The sequence below is a fragment of the Charadrius vociferus genome, unplaced genomic scaffold, assembly GCF_000708025.1.
Source record: "Charadrius vociferus isolate BGI_N301 unplaced genomic scaffold, ASM70802v2 scaffold459, whole genome shotgun sequence".
Classification (NCBI taxonomy): domain Eukaryota; kingdom Metazoa; phylum Chordata; class Aves; order Charadriiformes; family Charadriidae; genus Charadrius; species Charadrius vociferus.
Genome location: NW_009650249.1, coordinates 177,757 through 189,228, shown reverse-complemented (window position 1 = coordinate 189,228; position 11,472 = coordinate 177,757). Strand labels below are relative to the sequence as shown.

At 38.4% G+C, this 11,472-nt stretch overlaps 1 protein-coding gene across 1 annotated transcript in view; it reads right to left on the bottom strand.

The window, feature by feature from the left end:
- The window catches only part of KDM1A (lysine (K)-specific demethylase 1A), a 37,472-nt gene that overhangs the window by 2,346 nt on the left and 23,654 nt on the right, over positions 1-11,472 (bottom strand). The window contains exons 12-17 of the mRNA XM_009892987.1: positions 10,306-10,379; positions 9,500-9,611; positions 8,979-9,111; positions 8,058-8,245; positions 7,476-7,590; positions 2,815-2,942 (exon numbers count right to left, since the gene is read on the bottom strand). Of these exons, the coding sequence (XP_009891289.1) occupies positions 2,815-2,942; positions 7,476-7,590; positions 8,058-8,245; positions 8,979-9,111; positions 9,500-9,611; positions 10,306-10,379 (750 nt within the window). The remainder of the gene's footprint in view (positions 1-2,814; positions 2,943-7,475; positions 7,591-8,057; positions 8,246-8,978; positions 9,112-9,499; positions 9,612-10,305; positions 10,380-11,472) is intronic.

Sequence of the window (11,472 nt, the reverse complement as noted above, 5' to 3'; positions counted from 1 at the left end):
ATGCCATCTCCTCTCCTTGGGCACTAAGATATTTCACAGAATTCCTTCTAGTTGAACAGACCTGCCCACAAAGGAAGAAAAAGAAGCTCTACCTAGCAAGGGCATTATCCAGCAACCAGTCCAGCAGGAACCATACCACACCATGGCAAGGGAAGTCTCCTGGACCCCAACACCAACAGATCCGATATGATGTCTCTGAGGCTGGCCTCAGCTGGACTATATTTGATGCCTTCTGCTGAGTCTGTGGAAAGGCCACAGAGGACTGGGGCCATGTTCCAAGGTGCAAGACATCACTGGAGGTTGGAGACCGCATTTCCCAATATGGTCTGATGACTTAATTGAGAAAATTCCTCACCACAATTTTCAGCACTTTTTTATCCCAAAGGTAAGAAACTGAGTGATGAGCCAGCCCTCGTATATTGACTGCTTCTTGAGAAAAAAGTTAACTTCACATTTCCCTCCTTGTTGGATGGAGACCACTGTGATGGCACTGTATGTTATCGCATGTACGTCTAACAAGGAAAACTTTCAGGCATTTCATAGATTTAAAAATTCTTCCCAGTAATCACATGAAGCACTGCAGTCCGGGAATAGAGCCAGATAGAAATTTTACTCCATTGAGGTAGTTTTGAAGATATGGCTAGCCCAGACACCATTGTAGAGCAGAATACAAAAGTACTGGTTCCCCAGCACTAAGACTGCACCAGTCCAAACAGCAACTGTGGTGTTCATGTGCCCACACACCCACATACGGGTATAAGTCAACTTTTATTTTCATTCTGACAAGCAAATGCTGTAATTAGGATTCCCTGTGAAGAGGGAGAAGGATGGCTAGAGGATAAAACATGTACTACAACACAACTGGTACAAAACTGGAATCCTACTCTACAGAGGATAAGAAGCTTGCAGGGGTTAGCTGCACAGCAAGGTTGAAAAAGTTTCCATGTGTTGAACAACAACAAGGGGAAAAAGTGGTTATATCTATCTTTAGGAAATGAAAACCAAACCAGAAAGAGAAAAGACAGTAACAAGAAGCAGCACAGGAATGAGGGGGACAGCTCATGTTCCAATGAAGCGTTGCTTTTGTTTAACTTTTGTACTTCCCTGTTTTGGACAGATACAAGGAACTGCACTTCCACAGCAAGCTCCACCTCATATATAGTTGTTTATCCAATACAACAGATCAGAGTGCAGTTTGTCCAGACGACAGTCTCCAGCAAACCTCTACACTATCAAGCGTTTGTAGTACATAAGCACCCGAACTGTGAACATGTTAAAATAGGGACTCACTTAGAGATCTCCCTTATCACAACTGAGAACTTTTTCCTTTGAATGACTGACCAGATATGGAGTCATTCTGTAACAGGAAATTATCACTTAATGCACTGAAATATTTTAAAAGTTCAAATAAGTTCTCTACATTTGATGTTTATCTACAGTAGAATCCGTATTTCTCAAGATTCTGCAATTTGCTAGTGTGTGGGGTTTTTTCACTTGAAAACCCTACTAGAGAACAATCGCAATAAAACATTTTGCTCTTTGTTCACTCTGGAGTGATTTCTACACACTACATGATTTCTACAGCACCTGTAGACAGAAGAGTCTCAAAGCTCCCCTCAGAGAGAGATCTCATTAGGAAGCAAAATTGTCTTCCAAGAGTTCAGAGAAGGAGCTGTGGATTTATCAGAAAGGCAAGCCTGGGGTTTCCTTCGCTTGCATTCTCCAGCCCAAGACATAAAATTCAACTGACAGAGCATTTCCAAAATATGAGTTCCACTCATTAACTAAAAATCCATGCATACAGTCAGCTGCGAGGATTTGTCCATCATACAGAAAGCAGTAAAATACTGGGGATGATAAAGTCAAAGAGAACCCTACAACTACTCTACAATAAAGACAACGAAGTGAATCTATTTCTCACATGAAATACCAAGCAAGTAAATAGCCCAATTTACAGCTGGCCAAATGCTCAGAGAAGAATGGTATATTAAAGTTACCACATATTTTTTCTATTACTTTACTATATAGAAATCCCAGTAGAGGAGAGCTATTTATTTACAACCGCCATTTGTAACAACTGCTTCCACACTGCCTGTTAGAAAAACAGACCAAATATTCAAATAAGTCACACACACTGTAGGTTGAACCTTTCAAACTGATGTCCTAAGTACACAAGCTTCTTTTTTTTGAGTAACATTTAAGTATCTTCTAAACTCCTCATTCACTAACCATTCCTTTTACACTTATTGTGCCTAAATAACCATTGCCTAGCTGCACAGGGAACTGATCCAGGTGAAAGATTGCCTTTATTCCCTTCCTACCCCAGTTTCTTTGTGGAGTTTACTGGTCAAGAGCTTCATTGTACTTTAGAAGAAGGTGCAGAACATGGCAGGAAGTACTTAAGCAGTGCTGTCACTAGCCATGGATAGCCAATAGCTCTGCTGTAACCCCAGAAATGTATAGCATAGAAAATTAACTGAAGTATTTGTCACTCTGGAAAAGCTAGAGTCTTACTCAGTCGAAAACAATCTTCTCAACCTGCCCCCCTCTCCCCCCCCCCAAAACCACCACAAAACAAAACCAACCAACCCCAAAAGAAACCCCAAAACCAAAAACCCCACCACCCCAACCCACAACCAAAACCAACCCCAAAACCCCCACCCAATCTTAAAAACAATGCCGCCTCCCAAAAAAACCCTGAACAACCAAAAGTGGTAGAGATACCAAACAGCTCAATACTACAGCCAAGCTACCGAGAATTGTAGTACATTCTGAAATGCAGAGAAGTTACCCAAAGATGCTGTCTGTACTAACCTGTGGCACAGCGCTGCTGCCAAATATGCCTTTGAGGATGGCAAGGCACCGTCCAACAATGACATCATCGCTGATATTTTCCATGATCCCTGCTGCTTCTCCTGCTACCAAAGCCAACAAAATTGGTGCTGGGGGATGGTGGGGAAGAAGAGAAAAACAACTGAATTTTTGAAATCGAACATTTTCATCAGAGAAGTTGGACTTGAATAGACATGGATTTGCAGCTAAGTCATGAGGTTAAAAACTAAACAAACGCAACAAAAGTAGTCCTACATCTTCCACCATCAAGTCAAATTACCAAAAGGAAGATGAATTAATATATGCTATGGTACTATTTAGAATTATCAAGAGAACTGATGTATTAGAAGTTAAATACACACATTAAGAAGTAGAGCATGGAGAAGAGAGGAAAGGTTTTCTTTAGTGAAGGCATCATTTGCTTGACAATAGGAGTTTCCACTGGGATTTAGCAGTCATCTGTGCTGCATGTAAGGGAACTCAATACCTTCTAAACAATCTAATTTAGGTACAATTAATACCAGCATAGCAGTTAAGTTACCTGTATAAGTACTTCACTTATACAAATTATCTAGATTTCTTCATTACCAATGCACATTCACATTAAATAATCTCAATGAAGTGAAAACTATGAACAGTAGAACAGTATCAGAAAAGCATCAGTTCTGAGAAGAATTCAGAGGTCAAATGGACAAATATCAAATAACTCAGCTGCCCATGTAATGCTGTGGTGAAGAGTGTTAATGTGATTATAGGATATACAAATAGATGAGGTCATTTTACCTCTGACCACCTATGGTAAGACTAAGCATACATTTTTGTTAGTCGCAAATTCAAGGAAAATCTTAAGTAAGTATTGAAGAGCTAACAAAATAACCCAATGGCAAGAAACGTGCATTTACAAGAAGTGACTCAGACCTAAGCACGGTTACTTAATGAAAACTCTCAGCTGATCTTTCTCCTCCTGGAGATAGTTATGAACTTCTAAATTTAGCAAAGGAAATATTACAGCTAGAAAGAGACGTCAAGCATATTGAAAGGGGAAATAAAGTCCTTGCTAAAAATTTGGCTTTAACTTTTGTACAGATTTCCAAAATGAATAGTGAACTCCTTGTATCCTGGTATATATGGAGATCTCCTGGTACAGATTCCCATCAAGTTACTGCTCTTTAAAGAAAACTAGCTGACATCCAGTTGCAAAATACAGGCTGGAAGATCCAGTAATATATTCTGGTTAACACCAAAAGTCTCTGAAATTCTGAAGAAGTTAGACTAGTAATGCTGTTACTACTACAAAGATAATTATACTACTCAAGATACAATTAAGACACTTCAATACGCAGGACCTCTGGGACTAGAAGCAGTTTATTAGTGAAAAAAGACACAGGATTACTCATCTAGTAAACTCCATTTTCTGAAAGATCAAGACTAGCCTTTCAAATAATTGCAGGAAAGAACAAAAGAAAAAGGTTTCCTATCATCCATAGGCATTGGGAGGTGGTTCTTTTGTTATTTCAGCTGCTAAGTTCTTCCTAGTTTGCCATCCTTGACACAATGAGATCCCCAAACTTATCAGCAATTATTTGGTCAACGTATTTTTTCTTGGTGGAACACCTATACATTCAAAATGCAGCTTCCAGTGAATTTGTTCATGGAAACTTGTATTCCGACAACCCCAACATATTTTTATGGAAATCTTGCCTTTCTAGGCACAAGACCCTGTTTTGTAAGCATTTTTCCAGACCTGAAAACGTTGCTGTTCAGTCACCTGGATTAATTCAGAACTGCAACAGAAAGCCAGAAGGCCGTAGCAGACCAGTGACTATTTTGCTATGCAAATACCAAAGCACTGCTCAGAAAAGCTTCTTGCATGATGAGCATGTGTCACTGCTCCACAAAAAATTCTCTTCTTGAGAGAGTGATGTTTACTGAGCCTTGACACCAAACAGCAAGCAGAGAATGTGGTTTAGCCAGATATCAGTGACTAACCACAGAACTATGACAGAGAAAGGGCCTCATCTTTTTCATGGCACATCTCTAGGAAAAACAGAAAAGCCAGGCAAGAAAACAGAGACTGAAATGTCACTGGACTTCCACAAAACACTGAGTGTTACTATCAGGAGTTTCTCTGCCCTGTGCTAATGGAGCCTCTCCGTCTTGAAGTGTGTCTACGTGACTACAACAATGATCCAACAGCATGGCAGAGCAAGAAGCACCAACAGCACAGGCTAGCTGATGTGGGACACGCATAGCATTCCTGAAGCTACAGCTTTTCTTAGCAGTCATTACCTGAACTAGACTTAAACCACTGCAGGATTCCTGTCTGAGCTACAATAGGTCACCCAACAGCAGTACAACCACATGCTGTCTTTTCATCTCCATTCACCTACCAGTCTTTAAACACTTCTCAGGGACCAGTTGGCCTCTGCCAACACAACATCTTTAAAGAACTTCCACAGAGCTAATACAGCATGTGCTGTAATAATTCTAGGGGTTTTTTGTTTCTGGATTAATAATTGTTTTCCAATCTGTTCAGTTTAAATAGTCTCTGCCCAAAATGCTACGGCTACAGAAATACATAACATGACATAAATACGTAACAGCTTCACAAGTACAGTTGGTCTACTTTAATATTTCACAGTGTAATCACGTTAACTGCCACCTAACTATCCATGAGAAATGATAACTGATTTTTTCTTTTACAGCTATCTGACGTGTGCTTTAGCATAGGATTTTACTGCATTTCTATTTTATTTCTATGTGCTCTGCCTACTTTCACAAGAAGGAAGGTTTTGCACCTAGCAGAAAAACCTTTGTATGTGATATGATGGTCTTTCCATCTAAACCAAAACCCCAACACTACTTGATAAGTATGTAATAGAGCCACCTTAAAGCCACAAAAGGAGATACATGATCAGCCTTGTTATCCAAGGCTCATTACTTGCATTTCTCCATTTAGTTATTATCAAACATTTTAAGAATTAAATACCCTAGAAAGGCACCTTCCTTGTGCAGCAAATTTCTCCAATTAAAAGAAACACCTGGCCTGCCCATGATAGAGTGGAAGAAAACCCACTGGTACTTTAATCAGTCATCTGCAAGAATAACAACTCACTTAATAGTGCTCACTGTATATACACCATTGCTTTCAGCAGGATAAATGGCAATGAAGAAAAACAGTATCCTTACTGAAAATATCTTCTGATAAACTCTCGTGGCAGACATCAGCTGCAGATAAAACAAAACTACTAATGGCAAAGTCCAGCTGTGGAAACAGGCAGAATTGCCTTTTGCCTACTTAGGCTGTTTCTAAAGAGGAGTTGCAAAATTATCTGTCAGTCTGAGACCCGTCTATGGTCATAGATGCTTTGCTGCTCAAAACAGGAATCAAGGTCATCCATTCAACAAATAGGAGAGACCACAGCTTGCCTTTCCTCCAGGGCACACTGCATCTTAACCATCTGGATGGGCTGCAGCTCATCAAGCTGGAATAGTAATGCTTAGCGAGAAGAACAGAGCTATCACAAAGCTCTAGTCTGCTCCACTGAAATCTGAGTGTTCAATACACTGTAAAGGCTTTGCTGCAGCCCCCTGAGAAATTGAAGCACAATAACCTACACGCATGGAGTTCTGCAACTCAGCCACACAAGAGAACACACAAGTCAATAGCACCCCTTACTTCTGAAAAATAAATGTAATTTATCTTGTTAGTTCCTAGACACTTAAGTTTGCAGCAAAGTCACCTGTACCAGAAACAGTTCGAGGTTGCAGATGAAAGGCGCTCACCTACAGTTATCAAAGCATCCCAGATTAGACAGACAGCCCCATGAAAGAGGTCTGGCTTCAAACTGTCAGTTCAACTTGAAAAACATCCGGGAAGCTGAGGTTTTCAAAACTACTAAAAAAAAAAAACCTCACAACTAAATTGGATGTCAGTCCCATTTGCATGAGAAGCCTAGTGAAAGAGGGGAAGAACTCAATGTTCCACAAGGCCAGAGAGGAACTCAAAGACACTCCTGAACTAAGAATTGGCTTTTAACTCAGAAATCTTGCAGAGACAAAACCCCCTATCACCCTTTTCTTGGAGAACTAAATACATCCTCCTGACAATGGAGATACTTAATTAAGACAACACTGCTCTTTGGCAAACAGAACATACATTATTTGCTGTATTTCTGAAATACTATATAAACATGGCTTATTAGGCTTTTGGGGTTTTTTCTTAATAAAGCACAATAATAAAATAAAAAAATCAAGTTTTTCAGAATACCAGTGGCAATTACCTAGCTGCTTAATAGAAGCAACCAAGATAACACTGAGTAAGTCACAGGACAACTTCACCGAGGTGCAAGACAATAAAGTGGCCTATAAAAACGCAAGTGTAGATAGGTAGGAATGCAATTTAACGGACATAGCCTGGAATTCAGCATTAGTAAACCCATATTTGTTCATGTTCTGCCGTAATTTATTACAGAACTGTTTGTAAGTCAGTGGTGTTCTCTGCTTCCATTTGCCTTCCTACAAATAGTATCTACTTATCACATCCATATGAGAGCACTAACAGCATCATAAAAAGTGCTCTTTTCTAGATCCAAAACCACACAAATAAGACACTGGCAAAAGTAGACATGCACCACAGATACCTTTGTACAGGTTCCAAAACAGGAAAAGTTCTCCTCTGCTTGCAGTAGTACTACCAACATGACCAAACAAATTGACACTCGGATCCCAGAAGACACGATCAAAACACAACACAACCTAGAAACAGAAAGAATCAAGAGCTTAGAAAGAGAGCACAGAAAAATTAAAATAAAGACAATTACACTTATTGATGTTTACTACTGGAAAGGTCAAGAAATAAAAATCTGGTGAATAAATACTGCATATACACAATGCATAAATATGTATACCTATGCTGCTTTCCATAGGTTAGTATGCTCTCATAGTTTACAAATTTGCTGGTTAACAAGCTACAGCAGATGTATTGAGTCAAGCTTCAGCAGACATACTGAGTCAACATGCTTCTGAAATTTAACTATTTAAAAACTGTGTGGGAAACAGAAGAGGTCCTTACAGTTCTTCAGATAACTTTCAGCACAAAATCTAGCAAAACAGCAGTGGAAAAAGTGTTCTTCCTCTCGTCCACCATACATTTTCCATACACATTTCAGATTCTACCTATTGCAACCCCGGGTCTGCTGCAGTTCCCTCAATGACTGAGTCACCTTGTTAAGGTTGCCAAATCCCATACGCTGCACTGCAGAAGTTTTCCACTCAGGAAGAGGCGGCACAAACTGTACTGCAGGAGGCTGCTGTTTCAGTACCCCCAAGGGAAGAGTACACAGCACAGCGTCACATTTGTAAATAAAAGTCTGGCTAGTAGATCGGGTATTTACAGCTATCACTTCACAGCCTGGAAAGGGGAGAGAAAAACAATCACTTAATAGGCCAGGAGGCAAAAGCATTGGATTAAAAAAGAAAGAAACTACCATAAAAACATACCTGTATCAGAAAACATTATGTTTATGGAGATAGCTTTACACTAACTATTACTTAACTCATAGGCAAGCTCAATTCCAGAAAGTGCAATTTACACAGCATGTGAAAATGGCCATACTGGAGTAAGTCTAAAGGTTCATCTAGGCTAAATAAATAGCAAGTAGAGAGTGAGCCTCTCATTGAGTTGCTCTCATAATCGACAGTTTCCAAAGCCCAATGTTTTGAAGAACAACAAAAAGATACATTCCTTCTATTTGTTTGAGTTCATATTATATTCTTTTATACTTATATTCTTTTATACTTCTAATACCAGACCCTGTAGCAAGACCTCTTACTCCAAACGCTTCAATCAATGATATAAAGAAATGGGCGAATTAATGTGAACGTGTGAATCAGTAAATACAACTGAAAAAGATGGGATCAAACCAGCCACAGAAATAAGCAAAAAAATTACAGATTTATTAATCTCTAACAGCTTCTTACACAATGATCACAGTAAGAAAAGTGGCTGCTTATCTAACCCAAAATGTATCATGGGAGGGTTTTTACAAGATCAGTCTTCACATCTGCTTCCAGAAGCACTGAAATCTAATTTCTATGTTTATACTCCCTCAGAGCAGTTTTCCAGAGGAGGTGGTTTTGTTTACCTGATGCTGTATAGCGAACCTGTCGAACAGCTGTGTTTAATTTAATATCCAACCCTTCTGCCAAGGCTACAGGCACACAGGAATATCCATTCCTCACAGTCAAGTGACTGCCTGTGAATTCAAAGTCATCGTCCTAAAATGAAGATGCATAAAAAGCATACATTTATAATGAAATCACATAACTCAATAGAAAATAATCAGCAACTCTACACAAAGGCAAAATTTTTTCAAAAGCTTTTTCAAATAGTCAGTCGAATAAAGTCAAATTCCTTTCTGTTTATTAGTCAAATAATACGTATAGGAATTTTCAGTAGACAGTTTTATTAGAGATTGTTTTGGCACTAACAAAAAGCTGTCTGGAATTTCACCAGCAAATAATAATCACATAAGAGCTCAGTATCTGCATAAAAGCAGATACAACTTAAGTGTTTAGAAACTGTTAATATAGCGGAGCTTCCATCAGAACGAAATAAATACAGTTTAAGTTTTCAGTGTATTACTGATGGACATTGACTGACTACCTGGTCCCAGTGCTTCAGAGAAAGTGTAGATAGGGGTGTAGCATTAGCAAATTCTAGGTTTGCAAAATGCCAGTCGAGGATTTGCCTGTCTCTTGATGACAGATAAACATCACTAGAAGAAAACAAACATAATACAAAGACATTTAGTTTGCTAGAACAGGATGTTGCCAGTGCATTGCTTTTGAAAATTTATTCCCAATCTTTTTACTTGAGTCACTCCTTGGAGAAATAAAAACGTTAAAAAAACCACAAGCAGATCCTGTTTCAAACATTTGGACCTCTCTCATGAAATCTGACTACCAAAACCCAACAAATTCACATTTTCAAAGTAGCGTTCATATAAAATATTCTAAATGAAGCTAGAAACTTAACTTTAGAAATTAAAAAAGTTACATAAATAATGGCTTAAGTAGGAAGCATAAAGAAAATGACTAAAAATCTAGTATAATCACACAGAGCACAAAATAATATTCTGCCAAAATAAGCAGGATTGGTATGTTATCACTATTGACAGGAATTTCAAATCTCAAAGGCTTCCCAAGATCAGGCACTCGTTACAGTAAGGATGTCAACTGACATGCACCCTAGCTAAGAGCCGCCTTTTTTGTCCGAGTCACTTCTAAAACAAGCTGTGTTTTAAAGATGAGTTCTAAAGCAGAGGGAGCTCAAACTTCATGTTTGTACCTTCCTAACCCCTTGAATCACCATAATTAAAAGAAAGCATACCATAGCATTTTTGAAACTCAGTGAAAAGTAGTAAAAACCTCGCTTTCCTGAGTATTTATTTTTATAGTTTGTATCTTTACCTTGGTGGATTGGCTTCAAGCTCTTGTAACTTCTCTTCCAGCTTTCCTTGTGTTTCTGCCAATTCATCATACTCCTAAAAAGTTTAAAAGCTAACATTAAAACCAGTTTACATGTAAAAGGACTTAAAGACATGTAGCATCAGACTGGACCTAATCTCCAGTGGAAGATTCATTGTTTTAGTGGAATCTAAATCAAGTTCTTTATTTTTTAATGTTTAATCCAGCATATTTTGCCCTGCTGCTGTTCAAATATACAGAAGTCTGTGCCACACTGCAGAAAAGATTAGCATGCTATTATTTCAGGAATTTAAACATTCAGATCTGAAGAATATGAAGGTCCACGTATTTCAAGGGTTCCTATGGTACTGAGAGCTTTTTCACATTGCACAAAATGTTACTTCTATTCTTTTTTCTCTCTTAGAAGATTATAGTTAATATCAAACATAGAGATTTCCAAAACAGAAGCAGCCATGCAAAAGGCAAAGATATGATCTAATTCAAGCTTCTTTCAGATGTTTTTTTTTCTTATTTTAGAAAACTACAGAACTAGGTATAAAGGTAACAATCCTTTTCCTTCAAGGCAGAATAATCTGGAGTGTCCAATAATAGTGACAAGACCACAAAGATGTTCACTGGTGACAATATAGAAGAGTTACTCTACTTATGTATACACAAACACATTGAGCTTCCAAATAAAGGCACGTATCTCCTGTTGAACAAGCACCTGAAAACAATCCTTGGTTTTATCTGACCTGGGTTAGCAAAGTGTATTTCACTATCATAGAAAGAACAGCTTTTAAGATTTCCTTTTTAAGGAATATTTCTACATCAAGATACACACAGAGGGGAGGACTAACTCTGCTTGTCAAGACAGAACTCTGTAAATTATAATCTTTGGATAGAAAGAAGTCTTATTTAAGAAACCACCTTTTTTACCTTAGAGAAAGAATATCTCCAAGTACAGATTTTATTTCCAGACTGTTGTGAGACCTAGCAGTACTAAAGACTAAGTCTGGCTTAAAATTTAGCCTTCAAAACATTAAATGCTGTCTGACATAAGCCAGCACAGACTGTTACCTAAAATTGAGCCTTCAACATGTTATTGCTCTCCATCATGAGCCACAAAAGATGGGTACCTAAAGGTACTTAATGCAGCCCTTTTATCAG